Below are 18,873 nucleotides of genomic sequence, written 5' to 3'. Positions count from 1 at the left end.
CAGACAATGACAAGGGACCATCAACCCGCCTCAACGTCAACTTCAGCAATGTATTAGGATACTGCAGTACAGGTGCAAATTTTGGTGAACACAACTGAGGCGTTGTGTAGATTGAGCACGTGATGGATGCTGAGCCCATTTTTCCTACTCAGGGTCTTTCCGTTGCAGTCCCAACTACGGAAGTTTTGTGCCGTGTTTCGGGTCCGGAGAAGATGCCCATTCATTACCACAGAGTTTGTTTCCTCCCCCACATTCAATGCATCAAGGTGTCCTCGAGCTAGTCCAACCGGTGGTCTTGGTGTATGATCGAGCAATAAAGGCATTCATTGAGGAGCACGCTCAACGCCAACACAATATTTTCAAGACCGAGCGCTGGTTGATTGCCGCCAGAATCCATGCCCGAGCTTCCTATGTACTATGGTAACCTTTTGCGGGAGCTCGAAAAGCTCATAAGCGGTCATGTGATAGAGGCCAAGTCTATGTGGGATAACATACGCGATCTGTGTAAAAAGACCCCGGTACTAAGTGGCAGGAGCGGGTCAGCTAGGTCTAGCGCTACACAACCAATTTTGCAACGATATCAGGCATCAACCAACCATCTGAAGATCCAATTTTGCATTCTTTTAAGTATCCTTTAGTTGTGCGCGACTCGGTATTCTCCAATCATCACACTCCTACGAGTGTATATGTTGACCTTTGTTCTGCACCCGAGCACACTAGCCTTAGGACTGCAAGAGAAGGCATCTTCATCGAGCACAGCACTGGGTTGGGTCAACACCGAGCACCTTCTGTTGAGTTAGTCTGGGGTGAGGGAACCGAAGCGTCAACATCCTCTGTCTCTCTCCTTTTCCCTTCAGTTTTGGCGGCTCCTCTAGCCTTACTACAACATCCTTGCCTTTGGAGAGGGGGCGGGCTCTTACTCTAGAATATCCTCTCCCCCAACTTGGTTATAAACCATAAAAAAGTAAATATTAAAGGTGGGAATGTTGGGCTGCAATGGTTTTGTATTTTGGTTGTGTCTAATGGGTGTCTTGCTATGTCATGAAGGTGTGGCAATCTAGAGTTAAGGGTTCACCCAAAGGCATGTCCTTTAGGATTTTTTTGCTTGTAATTAATTCTATCTTTGCATGAGAGCTCTTTTGGTAGCCATATGGTTCATTTCATCTTTGTGCCTCTCATTTGGTCTATTGTTGCTTTATAGCATGAGTGCTTTTGGGTGGAGGTAGATTGGGGTTTAATTATGTGTAAACCAATATTCCATTGTTAGGTTACTTCTAGAGAGCGAAATGTTCAAATGAACAAAGTTTCTATGAGTGTATATACTTGCTAGAGATATCCAACCTATAGAATGAAGCTTATCATGGTGTATTGGCGTTCATACTTGACTGAGACAGCTCGTACACATATTTACCTTGTGGGCTGCATGGGCCTGTATATGAAGGCCCAGCAAAAGAGACATTGGATGCAAGTGGGTTGCTTGACTCTTGAGAGCCTGTTGAGGGAGGGCAGATCGTAATGCTGCGAACGTGCGTGTTAGAATTGATTTATGTGAAAACTGCGTATAATATTCTCCGTATCTTATCTTATTGATATAATGCATTTATTGATGCTGTTGGCATCATAGGGTTTTGAAACCGGAACAGGTATTCCAATTATCTGCTACAGATGGAGCATTCAACATGCTAGAGCTAGAGAAGTGTACATCTCAACTTGGTGATTTACAAGAGAAATACAAAGACTTGGACTTAAAGACTATGCAGTGCGATCAGGCAGAAGCCCTCAGGAATATTCCTTTGGAAGAGCAAGAACAAGAGGTAAGTATGTAGAATCAAACAAACAGCCCTTACTGTCAGTTTGTGAGGTAAATGGCAATGATATGGTAGCTATGCGAAATTTATATTATGAGGGCCTCTCTCTCTCTCTCTCTCTCTCTCTTTCATGCTATGCATATTCCATCTATTCTAGTTTTCTATATTCAGATTTTTAGATTGCACTACAGATATAGAGGGTGTTAGACACTCTAGGAGTTGTCCCATGAGAGGTATTTTGATCATGGTGTTTTGAAGCTTCCGGTCTCATAGGCTGTTTTGGCAGGTGTTACTAACCACACCCGCGCCCCCCGCCCTCCCGGCCTCTCCCCGGCCGTCCATCCTGCTTCCGTGCCACTAGTGCAGCTGTCGTGCCATGATTTGAAGCTGCTGCGCCAGTCGCGCCACCCTTGGACCTATCGCGGGACAGTCTCTTGCCCCCGCCTAGCTGTGTGAGCCCTAGCTGCTGTGGGAGCAGCCCCAGTTGCTGGCTGCAGACCTAGGCCCTTTGAAGACTGTGCAACAGGCACATTGACCCTAGGGGCTATTTAAATGCTCTCAACACTCCCAAAAGCCCCGGAGTCCCTCCTGTGCACCCTGGAGCTGCAAACAGCAAGACGAGTCAAGAATCTATCCACATTGTATATGGCTGATCCCGAGAAAGGAGGCTATCAACTCTCCTCTGGACTGCCAACAGAACGAGGTCTTTGTGGACTGCAAGAAACCAAACTTGTAAGTGCAATGACTCAGATTTAGCAGAAATTTTTTATATACAACAAAAAAGAAGAACTTGAAGCTTGAAAATGGGCACCTGAGGAGAAAAGGAGAGGAAATACAGTGTCATTCGGACAAACGGGTAGAAGGTGAATGATTCTCATGCCAAAACATGTCCATCTACACTTAAAGATATTTGTAAGATGCATGACATGGACTTTGAGTGACTACAAAAAAGGATAGGGGAAATTTCGCAAAGAAGATGAAATCATGCAAAGGCTGCGGGATCATATGCAGAAGAACGTGAACAAATGGGGAGATGCAAGCACAATGGAAAAATCAGCTGCCCTTCACCTCCGGAGTGCCGATAGAAACTCAGTACGGAGACACTGTATAAATGGATGCTCAAGTATGTGTGGGTGTGTGGATTTGTATGTGAGAGAGCATATTTTTATACTATGGTCTACACCCGCTGTTGGGCGCTGATGACGTCAGTGGGGATGTCATAGTAGCTAGTCCCTGCTATGCGTGATGGAGTTTATGGTTTTCAATCTTATGAGTGACTATTGTGAGATTGAAACTGCACTATGTTGTGTTTTTAGAGGATGAGTTTGGGAATGTTCTTGGATTCATCTAGGTATAAGTCAAATGCAAGAGGATATGACCCGAACAATAGAGGAAACATCCAGCCATCATGCCTCACTCATCAAGGAGCTAGAGGCCCAAATTGCCACTCTCAAAGTGGAGAATGACGCATTGAGGGCATGCACACAATGGGAAGAGGGAGAATTTGAGGCACCCCTAAATGAAGAATGGAACACAATTAAAGAGCAGGTCAAATCCCTTCAAGCACAAAAGGATTAGAAGTTAAACAAGGCACTAGAAGAACTCAAATCAGTAAATGAGACATTTGTTGGGGTAAAGGCACATTGCCACCCTTTTATTAAAGATATGACACCTATGGCTGTCTTAAGACAGTCATAGGGTGAAAAACCTAATCCTAATAAAACCTATGAGTTTGTGGTGTGGCTCAACACTTCACACCCACATCTTTTGTGTCTCCCCTCTCTCTCACTCTCTCCCCGTCGTTCCTCTCCCTCATTCTTTCCCTCTCAACTGGTATCAGAGCCTTCATTCTCTCCCTCTCCACTTCTGCCTACCTCTCCCTCTACCACTCCCTATCCCCTCGGGCCTCGTGCCCTCAGCAGCGAGCTCACAGCGGGGCAGCGCAGGCAGAGCACGCGGGTGAACAGGGCAGCGCGCAGGTAGCGAGCGCGGGTTGCAGTGGGGCAGCCTCAGGGCATCGCGCAGGCGATGCGCGCGATCAGCGCGCAGGCAACGCGGGGCGCTCGCATACGCAGCACGATTTGTACGGTCACGTACGGCCGTCCGTACCGCCGTACGGACACCGTACAGGCGGCCGTACTGTACGGCCGTCGCCGTACGGACTGCGTCAGGGAGATTGCGTCAGGGAGGCAGCTGCGTCAGGGAAGGTGCATTTCGAATCTCTTTTTTGGGATTTGTACAGGTACAACAGGTACAACAAGTACAGCAGGTACAGCAGTTATTTTTTGGTGGAAGAAGGAAACAAAGAGAGCACTCGCTCTTCATTCCCGGTTGTTCAGTTCTCAAAACTGTGTGGTTGAGGTCCTCGTGCTTGAGGTGACTAGTGCCACAGTGTGGTGGTTGCACAGTTATTTTGCTTCGGGAAGGTCAAATGCCTTGATTTTGCAGAGGGCTTTTATGCTTTTGCTGAGTGCAAATCTCAGCTTTTGGGTGACAATTTCAAAGGGCTTTTGCCTGGCAGTTTATGCAGTGTATGCCTTGAGGCAGTGTGGAGCCAGAATGCCCACATTGGTCTTGTTTCAGCAGTGTATTCAGTGACATTTCTGCAGGTCACATTTTGTCTACGACACCTTGAAAAATCTCAGTTGAGCCACGCTTGGCCAGGGCGCATCGAGTTTACTCGGTCCCTAACTGTCCATCGTTGACAGTGCTCAAAAGATTTTCTCTTCAGTGTTTGTACGTTGGGATCTGTGTTGTTATTGTGTACACAGGGCTGTTTATGCATTGCATTGTCAGGTGAAAGTGCCAGGAGAGCGCTGTATTTTGTATGCTACCTCAGTGTTGAGGTGTTTTTCACTTGGTACAGGTGTCAAATCAAGGGGCTTTTGCCCAGATTTTGCTTGAGAGCACTTGAGTTACTGTTTGAGACTTTCAGATGCCTTTTATCCCCTTGGCAGAAGGGTGATTGCTTGGGATTTGTCCCATTTTCTGTTGCAGGTTTGTGACAGGCTGAAGTGTCTGGAGCCTCTTTTCAGTGAACAAAACAGTGTATGACAAGTGGTTTATGCATATAAAATCAGTGCAATACCTCATCTGAGGTGGGAGAAGTGTCCAGGACAGCAGTGTTTTGTGCTTCGTCAGCTGATGATGCACTGATAAAGCACTTGTGGAACAGCTGCAGCATTCTGAAATTACTGTTTTATGCCTATTTGAGCACGGTACAGTGTGTTAGAAGGTACAGTAACTGGAGGGAAATTTTCTGTTTTGCTGCAGATTTTTTGACAGTAAAAACAGCACTATTGTGAGTGCTCCTGGCTCTTGATAGAGCAGGTTTTTTTCTGACAAATCAGAATTTTATTCAGTCATTTTTTTTGACTTACAGGGAGTCAGGTACTTTCCTTATCTGATATGGCATCAGGGGGAAGTGAATCATCAATTCTGAACATAAAGAAATTGGAAGGGGCACACAATTATGCATTATGGGCAGAACAGTGTTTGAATGTACTTCTGCTAAAGAAGATTTCTAAGCCCATAAGGGTGAAGGGTGTCAAGCCATCTGGGATGTCAGATGATGAGTGGGAGGAGCTAGATTTGTCCGCGAGGGCTGCTATCATGCTTACTCTCAGTGATTCTCTTGTGTTCAATGTTCAGGCTGAAAAGACCTCTTATGGCCTATGGCAGAGGCTAGCAGAGTTGTATGCCCAAAAGAGTTCAGCCAGTAATGTTTATTGGTTGAAGAAGCTTGTTGATCTTCGCATGAAGGAAGGTACAGCTATGACCTCACACTTGAGTGAGTTCAATGCCATCTTTACACAGCTTATTGCACAGGGATTGAACCTCGATGAGGAGTTCAAGGCTACTTTCTTGTTGTGTACCCTCCCTGAGAGTTGGGACACTTTCAAGACCACCCTGTCTAATTCAAATGTCACTCTTATGTATGCTGATGTGGAGAGCTCTCTCCTTATGGAGGAGATGAGCAGGAAGAATAATGCGGGCAGCAAGTCTTCAAATGCTTTGCAGGTACAGGAAAGAGGCAGGACTCAGCAGAAGGGGAGATCTGTTGGAAAGTCCAAATCCCGCAGTCAGTCCTGAGGCAAAAAGGATATTGAATGCTTTTACTGTGGCAAGAAGGGACATGTGAAGTCTAAGTGCTTCAAGTTTATACGGGATCAGAAAGCCAAGAAGGCTGAGGTAAAGGATGCAGGCAGTGGAAGCAAAGGCAAAGGCAAGGCCAAGGCAGATGACTTGGATGCAGTGAATGTTGCAGCAGAAGACAGTGAAAGTGACAGGATGATGTTTTATGCTCTTCTGCTGTAATTGCACATACATTGGTTATTGATGGCCATGACATGCACACCTGGCTCTTAGATTCAGGTGCTTCTTTTCATGTTACTCCTCATAGGGAGTGGTTTACTTCCTACACAGGTACTCATGGAGTTGTTCACCTTGGGAACAACTATGCATGTCAGATTGCAGGGATTAGCAGTATACAGATAGTATTCCCTGATGGACGCATATTTATGCTTGATGGTGTTCGCCATGTGCCGCAAATCAAGAAAAATCTGATTAGCACTGGCTTGTTGGATGACACTGGTTACCACACCACATTTGGGGATTCCAAATGGGTGATTACTGATGGCCAGGTTGTAGTGGCTGAGGGTTATAAGGGTGATACCTTGTACCCTCTTTATGTTTCCAGTGTAGGTAATCATGTTGTTGCCATAACCGAGCTGCCAAAGGTTTCATTGTGGCATAGCCGGTTGGGACACATGTCCGTTAAAGGAATGCAAGAACTGTCACGTTTGGGTTATCTGCCGTCCCTTTCATTTTCAGATTTGCCTACTTGTGATCATTGCATTTTTGGAAAGCATTCTATGACTCCTCATAAGAGGAGAACTCCCCAGAATAGAGCACCGCTTGATCTAGTGCACACTGATTTGTGTGAGATGCCACAGCTATCACTAGGGGGTGCAAAGTATTTCATTACTTTTATTGATGATGCCACACGCAAAGTGTGGGTCTATTTCTTGAAGCATAAAAGCGATGCCTTAGATGCTTTCAAGAAGTTTGTCGCTCAGGTTGAGAATCGGACAGGTCGCAGGCTGAAATGCCTCAGATCCGATAATGGGGGTGAGTATGTGTCACATGCTTTTGTACAGTTTTGCGAAGCTAAGGGCATTAAACAGGAACTCACAGCCCCTCATAATGCATCTCAAAATGGTGTGAGTGAGCGGATGAATCGAACTATTCAGGAGAAGGTTCGATGTATGTTGTCTTATGCTGCATTGCCCCATGGCTTTTGGGCAGAAGCCGTGCAAACATCAGTTCACATAATTAACAGGTCGCCGAACAAGGCTTTGGAGTTGAAAGTGCCAGAGGAGGTGTGGTCTGGCAAGCCACCTTCATATAAGCACTTACGTGTGTTTGGCTGCGAGTGCTTTGCTCATATACGCAAAGAACTGCGCACCAAACTGGAGCCAAAGTCTTCCAGATGCATCTTTATGGGTTATGGTGACGAAGGTGAAATGGGGTACAGGTTATGGGATCCCGTCAAACGGAAGATTATACGCAGCAATGATGTCATCTTTAAAGAGGATAGTGTACACAAAGAACCTGTGCAACCTGTGGAATACAGGAGGGTTGTTTATGATGATGTCGGACAGCAAAGAATGCCCATTAATATGCAGCAGCAGGCTGCTGTAGATAACCCTGTTCAAGAGGGTATACAGGCTGAAAATCAGCCAGACAATTTTGCCAATGATGCACCACTGGATATGCCAGCAAATGGGGCTGTAGAACAGCCAAATATGGTGGTACAGCCACCCGTCATGCATGACGAACAGGCTAGACAGCAGCCTAATCCGGAACATTTTGTTAGGAGGAGCACCCGTGTACAACGGCCTCCTGACAGGTTTGTTCCAGGAGCCAATAATGTGGCTGATTTTATCATGCTGACAGATTGTGGTGAGCCTTCCAGCTTCAAGGAAGCTATGGGAAGAACAGAGAAAAGGAAGTGGGAGAAAGCCATGCAGTCAGAAATGGACTCCCTACTTCAAAATGATACATGGGACTTGGTGCAGCTACCTGCAGGCAGAAAGGTTTTGCCATGTAAGTGGGTTTACAAAGTCAAAGTGGATTCAAATGCTTTACCGAGGTATAAGGCCAGATTGGTTGCCAAGGGATTTAAGCAGGAGAAGGGCATTGACTTTGATGAGATCTTTTCCCCTGTAGTCAAGATGACTACTTTGAGAGCAGGACATGGATTTATGTCAGATGGATGTGAAGACTGCTTTTCTTCACGGAGATCTCCATGATGAGATCTATATGAGTCAGCCAGAGGGATATGCTGTTAAAGGGAAAGAGCAGCTTGTGTGTAAGCTCAAGAGGAGCTTGTATGGACTCAAGCAGGCGCCAAGAGAATGGTACAAGAAGTTTGATGCCTTCATGCAGTCCCAAGGGTATCATAGGTGTGAGACCGATCATTGCTTGTACACCAAACGGGCAAAGGATGGCAGTTTGATGCTACTCATTCTATATGTGGATGACATGCTGATTGCCAGTAAATCTCAGCAGGAGATTAGTGCTTTGAAGAAACAACTGCATAAGTCTTTTGACATGAAAGACTTGGGTGATGCAAACCATATTCTTGGCATGCGGATTATTCGTGACAGGTCCAAGGGACTTTTGTTTCTGTCACAAAAGGAGTACATTGACAAAGTACTGCAGAGGTTTAAAATGGAGGGGGGGAAGTCTATTAGTACCCCGTTGCCTCCACATTTAAAACTCAGCAGTAAGGACAGCCCCAGATCAGATGATGATAAGGCTGAAATGTCCAAGGTTCCGTATGCATGTGCAGTTGGTTCTTTGATGTATGCCATGGTTGCCACTCGTCCGGATATTGCTTTTGCGGTGGGAGTCATCAGCAGGTATATGGCAAATCCAGGCAAGCGGCACTGGGAAGCAGTGAAAGGTGTCTTGAGGTATCTCAAGGGTACCAAAGACTTGTGCATATGCTATGGTAGGCAGGATGCATTGGTGCATGGTTTTACAGATTCAGACTATGCAGGGAATGCAGATAACCGGAAATCTACTACCGGTTATATTTTCACATTTGCAGGAGGTGCTATATCATGGGTGTCTCGGTTGCAGAAATGCGTTGCACTGTCAACCACTGAAGCTGAATATGTTGCAGCCACTGAGGCTTGCAAGGAAGCAATATGGCTTACTCGGCTGGTGGGAGATTTGGGCATTACAGGAGATATGCCAGTTTTGCATTGTGATAGTCAGAGTGCTATCATGTTGGCAAAGAATCCGGTCTTTCATCAAAAGACCAAGCACATAGATGTGAAATACCATTTCATCAGGGAGGTACTGGAAGACAAGCGACTTGAGCTTGTGAAGGTGCATACTGATGATAATCCTGCAGATTTGCTCACTAAGAGTTTGCCTACAGAGTGGTTTGCACATTGCCGCCACATCATGGGATTAGGATGAGACCATTCTTATTTTATGGTCTTGTATACAGTAACTGTATATTGCTGTAATTTTTTATTCTTTTCTCCCCTTTAGGCACATTGGCCTTTAGGTGGGAGGTTGTTGGGCCAAGTTGTCTTCAGTGGGAACATAAGACAATTGAATATCGCCTGCTGATAATTGCTCTCTGACATAGTGATAGTGAACCTCAATATGCTTTGTGTGAGCATGGAAAATAGAATTCTGTGCAACAGCCAAAGCACCCTGACTATCAGTGAAGATGACGGTAGGAGCACTCTGACATGCATAAAGATATGCAAGTTGCTTCCAAAGCCAAATACACTCCAGTGTAGCTATAAAGGCTGCTCTGTACTCAGCTTCACAGCTAGAAGTAGCAACCGTACTCTGCTTCTTGCTGAACCAAGAAACGCATGAAGTACCAAGCATGAAACAGTTGCCACTATGTGATACACAAGTGTCCTAATAACCAGCCCAATCACTATCAGTGAATCCATGCATGACAAGTGAAGTATCAGCCCCATAAAGAAGGCCTAAATGCTGAGTGCCTTTGAGATATCTGAAGACACGCTTCACGGCATGCCAATGGTGCATAGATGGGTTGTGCATATATTTGCTCAACTGTGAGACATCATACTGTAGATCAGTTCTCGTATGGCATAAGTAAATCGAACAACCAACTTCCTGCTGATAGAGAGTGACATCACATGTACCGCTGCCATCCTCAGAAGATAAGTGAAAACCAGGTTCTAATGGTGTGGATACTGGCTTGCAATCCTCAAACTGAAAACACTGCAAAAGCTGTCCAATGTACTTGGATTGTGACATCAAAATGCCCCCCTCATTGCTAGCAAATTGGATGCCCAGATAGTAGTGCAAAAGACCAAGATCAGACATAGCAAATGTCTTCTGCAAATCAAGATTAAAATCTGCAATTTGCTTAGCACGTGTCCCAGTGACAAGCATGTCATCCACATAAAGGACTAAAATCAGCAAATCTGTCCCACTCTTGCGGATGTAAATGTAGGGCTGTTCTGAAAGCCAAGTGTGAGCAAATGAGTATGAATCCTGGAATACCAAGCCCAAGGTGTCTGCTTCAATCCATAAAGGGCTTTCTTCAAGCGGTATACCTTGCTTTTAGAACCTTCAACCTCAAAGCCATGAGGTTGGGAAACATAGACCTCTTCCTGCAAATGCCCATGAAGAAAAGCTGTCTTGATATCAAGCTGATGTACTTCCCGATGAAAGCGGGCAGCATAGGCAGTAACAATGCGAATAGTAGTGATCCTGGAAGTGGGAGCAAAAGTCTCCTCAAAGTCAATGCCTTGCTGCTGAGCATAGCCCTTAGCAACAAGAAGGGCTTTGTAATGGTCCATTGAACCATCAGCTTTCCGTTTAATTTTATAAACCCACTTAGTACCAATGGCATTCTTGCCAAGAGGCAAATCACACAACTCCCAAGTGTTATTCTGATGGATATAATCCAATTCAGTTTGCATAGCCTTCAACCAACAATCATTCTGAAAGGCATCTTGATGACATAATGGCTCTTCATTGCATGTTGTAGCAACCAAGGCATAAGCAACAAAACTAGCATGCTCTTTCCGAACATCTGCTCTTGTATGGGCTGGTAGAGGAGTATCTTGTTTGTTGTCTTTCAAATGGTCCTGATCAATGAGAGGCATATCAGGCTGAATATTTGGCTGCACATGTGGCTACAAATGATCAACAGATAGAGGAGGTACAATCTCAGAGGGAACATCATCACAAGCATCGGACGGAAACAAAGGCAGCAAGTTGTCAAAGACATATGGGGCATCAACAGCGGGCTGTTTTTGACAGTCCAGCAAAGGCATAGTGGTAGATTCATCAAACTTAACATCTTGACTGACAAAACACTTGCCCGTGCGGGGCTGATAGAGCTTATAGCCCTTCCTCTCTGAGCTATACCCAATAAAAATGCACTTGACAGCTTTATCATTCAACTTTCTTGTTGAGGCGTGTAAGTACCGTGTATCGATGATGTATGCCACGTGAAGCCAAAAAAACACCAAACTTCTTTGACATGTATTCACCCTTCATGTCTGTATTAAGGTGAGCAATGTGCAGCCCACTCTCATTCTCAGCCAAGGCAATAAAATGCTTGAAGCATGAAGAAACTTCAAATTTGGATTTTAAGGCGAAAATCCAAGTGTACCTAGTGAAGTCATCAATAAAAGTGACAAAATAGAAGAATCCCCCAAGAGCTGCAACCCTCATGGGTCCACAAACATCACTATGAACCATATAAAGCTTGCGTGAGGCACCAACTCTCCCATCCTTGGGAAACGCAGCACGGTGCATCTTACCAAGCAAGCATGGTTTACAAACATGCTTTGAAGGCATATGTGTTTTGGGAAGATCAACAACCATACCATCCTTATATAACTTTACCAAAGCTCCAAAGTTGAGGTGTCCAAACCTCTCATGCCACAAATAGGTATCTGCCATGGTAGAATCAAGAGCAAAGGCATTTGCAACATCATCCAAACACTTGTCATATGCATGAAGTCTATAAAGACTCTAGTCAATGTGCCAGTCAAGACCATGGTAAAGGCATGTGTAGCATCATACACTACACATCTAACACCATAAAAAGGAACCTGAAAGCCACATGTAACTATGGTTGAAATAGAAATGAGGTTCTTGCGAATGCTTGGAACATAAAGCACATTCTCTAGAGTGACAATACCACCAGAGACGGAAGTACGAGCAACTTGCCCAATATCTTTCATAGTATATGATGCATTATTGGCACATGTGACACTGCTCGCCTCAGATGTATGCTCTATTGAGCTGAATAACTTTCTGCAAGAAGTGATGTGCTTGCTAGCACCACTATCAAAGAACCAGACATCATGAACATCTGAAACTACCATGAAGGCATCATGAACATCGGGGTTATACTAACATGTAACCAAGAAAGCCCAATGCTAGTCTTGTGCAAAATTAGCGGACTCATGTCGATCTTCTGTACTAGAAGAACCAGATACTACAAGACCAGACTCTTTCTTTCTTCTTTTCAGATGCAATTTGCTTCCTGCATTTAGAAATATCATGCCCAAGTTTCCTACAATAGCTACATCTCTTTTTCTTTTTGTTATCACCTGAAGAAGAGGCACCATGTGAATGATCAGCATGTGAATGAGGGGGTTTACGAGCTGAAACCTTGCCTTTGCCTTTGTTTTTATGGCGGGCAGAAAAGGCTTTATCACTAGCCATAGAAGCATTGTGATTTGCACGACTTTGCTCCTCTTGAAGAAGAAGAGCCACCCGCTGGTCAAATGAGAAATGGTTGGCATTGCCACCTGCAAACCAACCTCAATGTAGTAGCAAAGCCTTGACAAGAATCAGGCAACCCATCAAGGGTATTAGAAACAAGCTGAGAATTAAGCATAATCTCATCAATGTTGGCCAATTGCTCTTTCAAATCTTTCACTTTAGTGAGATAGGCATCCATGTTACCACCCTCTTCATGCTTGAAGTCATGCTTGAAGTCCTTCAACTGCTTGTGGAGATAGGCAACCCTTGCCTCATTCCGCACCTGATACAAGGAGGCAAGCTGATCCCATGCTTGCTTAGCGGTCTTGCAAGACCGGATGTGAGGGTAATAACCCGTTTCACTGAAAGTGCAATCAAGGCATGTGCTTTGGCATCACGACCATCCCACTAAATCTGCTCGTGTGTAGGAGGCAAAGTACCTGAAATAGTAGCTGCAGGTGCTCTAGAAGTAGCATTAGAACCATCACTTGAAGTAGCACAAATTCTTGGCAACCAAAACATGCCCCATCATGTATGACCACATGGGATAATTGGTGCCATCAAGCTTGTCATCAGCCCCAAGCATTCCAAAAAGGTCATCTTTGTTGCTAGCCATTGATGCAAATATAGAAGCAGTAGCATAATGGACAAAGGCAAAAAGGAGAGAGACAACTCTCAATGCAAGAACTAGTGACTGCACAAGCCTCAAGGCTTTCAACTACACAAATAGCTTGCTGTCCCAACTCAGATACTAAATGAACAGCAAATATGTGGCTTCAAAAGTGCAAGAACCAGTACCAAATGCTAAAAATGGTGACCTTCAATGCTCCAAAGTGTAGCAGCAAGGCCCAGACTCCAAAGTCAGTGATAGTAGATGTCCTAAAATACTGTAGCAAGGCCCAAATGCCAAAATTGGCTGCAATAGGTGCTCCAGTAGCAAAACTGATCTCACCAACAGCCCGGAAATGCTGGCACACTTCACGAGGCAAACCGTACAACAGTTGCATCTCACACGTGTGGTGTATGGCTGTCTGTACTGCAGCAGCAGGGCATTAAATGCAGCAATAAATGTCTGAAAATTATCTGTACATCAGCAACAGACCCGTACGGTTCACACGTGTGACTGGCGGTGTCTTAAATGCCCCATACAGCCTTAAATGCGTCAGTCAATCGTCCGTACAGCTTTTATGAACTTGTCAGTCGTCCGTACAGTATGTATGGACAGTACGGCTCACATGTGTGGAGCCGCCTGCAGAAAAAGGGTCCGTACAGAGTTGCAGCAGGGTTCAGATGCTCCGAAATCAAGTTATTTATGCAGGAGCTCGTGGAAGAAGTTTCCGGTGAGACAAAAAAGCTTGGAGAAGCCCTGAAAGCTCACACGTGTGAAAATGCCTAGAAAAACTGATGAGATTAGGACTTTCATTGACCGCCTAGGAGGTGAGGGATCGTCGCTAGCCAATTTGATGTTACAGATACTGTGTATGCAGATGACATAGTCCTTCTATCCTCTTCAGCAGCAGGCTTATAGAGACACCATTTCAGATTTGATAATCAATTTTGGCAAAGCCAAGGTTCACACAGCTTCACTTACCGATGGGAGCCAATGGAAATTGTAGTGTCGTACCCCTATTTCGTACCCCTATCTAGGGGCAGTCTTTGCGGGGTGAGTCTTCACGATGACCCACGCAGCTAAGGCACGACTCACACGAGGACAAGGACTGTAGATCGACTAGTGCGGCAGTGCTTTCAGGATCTCTTGACAAAGGGATGGCTATCTAACACACCAGTGAGGCTGACATCCATGTACGCAACGCCCTTCTAGGGGAGTGACCTATCAGAGACTGAGGGGTGGTACTTCGAGAGGCTGCATGTGATTATGAGATCCAGGGGTATTTAGAGTAAGCCCTCAGTCCCCCACCAGATCGTACAGGTAGATTCTGCCATGGTACCACTCCAGATTGATGCATCTACCAAACGTTCACTTGTCTTTCTAGGGTCTGGCCCTTACCTAGAGGGAGACTTCTGAGGTTAGCACGGAGTCATATATACAACTAGCTGAGAGTGGGGTTCGCATCCAAGGTATTCAAATGGACCATCTCTTCCCTTGTCAGTTTAGCTTGGATACCCCTGATCGCTTGGTCCCATGGAATGAGATCAACCGTATTATATGGTTGGACCTATTCCAGCTCTACACCTCATGGACTTGGAGGGGGGAACCAGGAGTTTCCACCAAGATTCAGTTTTGTTGCGACCAATTTTTGAGAGTATTTGAGGATGGAGTGATCATCAGACCATAGTATCTGGAGGATAGACGAGTCTCACATGCCCTGGGAGAGTCACAGGTACGCCTAGAGAGCAACGGATGTGCAGATTATGCATGTTGGGGGAGATGGAGACAGAGGGGCATTTCGTGTGTACTTGCCCAATCTACTCCCCTTTTTTCCGCTACTAACAAGTGGTGGTTCTTGTTTGAGAAAGGAGATAGTGGTCCAGACAATGACCTTTTGGTCGGGCCAGGGGGGCTCACATGGCAGTTCCCTCGATACCATAGCCCTCTAGATCTTCCTTTCCGAGAGGACACATAGTAGAAAGTTATACATTCCCTATAGGATAGGGTAGTGGTGGGCTGCATTGTTGCTCTTATTCCCACATGACGACATGTTACATTGGTACTCTAGCCTTGATCAGTCTAGGATCTGGTGGGCTCTGATATCTCTGAAAGATATCTGAAATCTACAACTGTCGCCCCTTGATTAGCCCTTTGTCATGTGTTATGGGAGAGGTATGCTGGAGGCTACCGAGAAGGTGGCTGATGACAAGGAGCAGAAATACTCTGTATTGGCTGTATCTGTCAGAATTTAAAGTGCTGAATCATGCACCTGTGCACAGCAGATAACAAAGACCGGCTCTCTCCAATACACACTCAACAATACCGTGATTGTCAACCCACATACAACAATGAATTGCACAAGACATAGCAGCAATGGTACTATCTCGGTTTATTGTCACCACAAGAGTGGCAGGAATGCTTCAGAATGAAGCCACAAACATCTAGCAGATTGCTTGGCAAAATACAGTATGAAAGGACTGAACAAAACTGAAGTATGAAACCAAAGGAAGGCATCCTATGTCTGCTCCTGCATGCCTTCTAGGAAGGGCTTCAGCGGGATGTGAAATATGGGCTGAATGCCCTCTTTTATCTAGGCAGTAACCTGCCCTGAACAGGCCAACCTGGTCAGTGAATTTCAGCGACCAGACCAGGCCGACCCTCGTCTATAAACATCTGACCCAGCAGCGGCCTATAAATAGGCACCTATCTTGCTGCTGCAGTCCTGCAGCACTGTCATGCACACCCACCATCTGCAGCCAATGCTACAGCCTCTTGTGCAGAGTTAGGACTCCACTTTGCAGTACACACCCTCTCATTGACTCAATGTGTCTCAATCCCTAGACGTTGAATGAGATGCTCATTTGCTCAAGGATCACTATCATTGTCCTGCTCCCCTCTGAATGAAGGTAAAGGTTTGCATCTGGTGAACATCGAGAAAGACCAATCTATGAGAAGTAGTCATCAATGCGTTGGTACCATGCTTGCTCATGGAGCTTGTTTCAGCCCATAGAGTGCCTACTTTAGTCTGCACATTATGGTCCTCTTGGTCTGAAAGCCCTGTGGCTGCTCAACATAGGCTTCCTCTTCCAAGTCTCATTGAGAAAAGAAGGCCTTACATCCATCTGGTAGACAAGCCATTTAGTGGGCAGCTAGTGCTATCAATGTCCGAATTGTTTCCATCTGTGGCTGTTTGTGCAAAGGTCTCATCATAATCTAGGCCTTTAACTTGTGCAGGGTGAGTAACCCTTGGCCACCAACCTTGCCTTGTACTTGTCAAGTGTACCATTTGACTTGTATTTGGCTTTGTAGATCCACTTGGTTCCAACTTTCAATCACCTTTCGCTTGGCTGGCCAATACCAAATCCCACCTGCGTTTCGTGTCAATGGCAGCCATCTCAGTCTCCATCGCTCCTCACCACTTAGGGATGTCCTTCGCCTTGTTGAAGGTCTTTGGCTCATGAATCATCTTGATTTGAACCATTAACGTGTAGTTCACTATTAGATCTTTCTGGTTTTCATTGTCTAGATAGGGCTCAATCTTTTGAAAGACTACATCCCTACTGACCAATACCCTTTGTGTGTCCTTACCGTATAGCCAATAAGCTTTGGACTTGTCGTCGTATCTGATGTACATGCACTTCCTGCTTCTTGAATCCAATTTGTTTCTGGCTTTGTTATGGACATGCTGTTAGAAAGGTCATTGACCCACTCGGAGCACCCATATGAGGAGGACAAGGGATAAGTAGACTAGGGTAGAGGGTAATAATTTAAGAGGAAACGATTGCCCCTTGTTTGGAGAAGTATGTAGAGGCTTCTGCATCAAAGGCGACGGCAGTAGCAGAGGATTGTGTGGTAGGAGATCTGCAGACGCAGATGGAGCAGCGTAGTTCATAGAGCAAAAGTGTAATGATTTGGGAATCAAACCATGGTCCAAGGTTGAAAATTTTGAGGAAAAATAACATGGCCAATGCATTATTTCATCTTCGAAAGGATAGCTAGAGGGACTTAAAAGGTAACATGTAGTGATAGCTCATCTCCCGTAGCTATTGGGAGTGTTGTAGTTGATGCTAGGAGGTTAAAGATGAGGATGACTATGTAGTTTGGCCTTGTTTATGTAAATTCATTGGTTGTTTCTTGGAGCCATTGCATGCAATTTTATTGATCTACATCCCTCCATTTCATTGGTCACCATGAGTATGGAGGAAGGGGACCAGATTCATGACCATCTCAATGAGATGAAGGTTTGTGAGGGACCAATTGGTGACAGTTGGTCACAAGGTGGACACAAGTTTGCTGGCCATGCTTGTAGTTGGCTCTCTTCCTAGAAGCTTCAAAGGATTCATCATGATAGTGAGAGCAGGTCAATGGACTACCCCAACAACATTTGAGGAGACTACCCCAACAACATTTGAGGAGCTTGGTCTTCCACTACTCCAAGAAGAAGCCTAAGAGAAGGTGGCCTCTATTGTCGTATCACAAGATGGGAGTAGGGTATGACCGAATCTGCGGTGGTGCCGATATCATGGAGAGTGCCTCCACGTCTCTTTGTGTCCAATCTCCCACTGCCATCGGATTTGCTGGTGTCACGACACTTGTTACCGGATCTGTTGAGTCTTCGGGCTTCATCTCTGTCCCTTGGGTGATTTTAGAGCCCCTCAAATGGGATAGTTTCTCCCATGAGTGTAAGATTGGATGGGCTCACCTCAGTGACTTCTGAGCTTTACCTTCTAGATGGGATAGTTTCTCCCATCCAATTTCCCACTCTCTCCGAAGTTGGGATTAGGCATGAGTGAAGCCATTTCCAAAAGCCTGAAAAGAAGTCTTGACAATCTCTGAAGTGATTGCAACACCTAAAGCGGAAAAGTGATTTTTATGGCACCTTACTAAAACGGTGTCTCCTTGTTGGAAGGGACACCTTCCTTCAGTGCGTTGGAGCAGATCAGGAGGATGCCACCTTTGGCTCTGATATCATGTTAGAATGAAGCGATTGCTTAACAATAACCTTAATGCCATGGCATGATTTCAGATCCTCACTGATCTTGCTTAAGATAGATGCACTCAGTCACTGAAATTCCACACACAAATTACAGCATGGAAAGGAGAAGAACTCCTCAGAGTATATTCATCCACAAATTCGGGAAAACTGATTAAGAATGATGAACACTCCCAGCTAAAAGACGCTGGGAAAAATAGCAATCAAGGGCGATTACTTACTGCTGACAACTACAGAAGAGAAAACTGTGGTCACACTCCTTCAGTTTGCAGGGCCGGGGATTCAGTGGCTGTAGGAAATGTGCAAAAGTAAACGTCTATTTATAGATAGGCTTGAAAAAAGCAAGCCCCTCCTAAGTGATGCAGTTTATGGTTTTCAACCTTATGAGTGACTATCACGAGATTGAAACTGTGTTTTTAGAGAATGAGTTTGGGCATGTTCCTGGATCATCTAGATATAGGTTTGAGAAAGGAAAGCCCAAGGATGACAATAGCTCTAAAGGGAGCAAGTGATAAGACAATGGAGACAAGAAAAAGAGGAATTGGGACCGAAGATGTGTCTAGCCAGGCCACACAGAAAAAGACTGTAGAAAGAAGAAGGCAGACAAAAAACAGAAGGAAGGCAACAAATGCAGACAAGAGTCAAAGTTAGAGTTAGCAAACGTTGTAAAA

General features: G+C 45.2%; 1 protein-coding gene across 2 annotated transcripts in view; it reads left to right on the top strand.

Moving 5' to 3' along the window:
- LOC147899701 (uncharacterized) overlaps nt 1-18,873 on the top strand; it is a 112,331-nt gene that overhangs the window by 12,658 nt on the left and 80,800 nt on the right. For both annotated transcript variants that reach the window (XR_015541471.1, XM_087378700.1), the window contains exon 6: nt 1,625-1,814. Coding sequence is in view for 1 of the 2 variants with exons in the window: in XM_087378700.1 (XP_087234826.1) it covers nt 1,625-1,814 (190 nt within the window). In the remaining variant the exon portion in view is untranslated. The remainder of the gene's footprint in view (nt 1-1,624; nt 1,815-18,873) is intronic.

Source organism: Dipteris shenzhenensis, chromosome 8 (genome assembly GCF_047967505.1).
Source record: "Dipteris shenzhenensis isolate YYH24624 ecotype China chromosome 8, Dip_SZ_1.0, whole genome shotgun sequence".
In the NCBI taxonomy this organism is placed as follows: domain Eukaryota; kingdom Viridiplantae; phylum Streptophyta; class Polypodiopsida; order Gleicheniales; family Dipteridaceae; genus Dipteris; species Dipteris shenzhenensis.
Note: the sequence above shows the minus strand (reverse complement) of the source record. Positions and strands in the feature narration are given on the sequence as shown.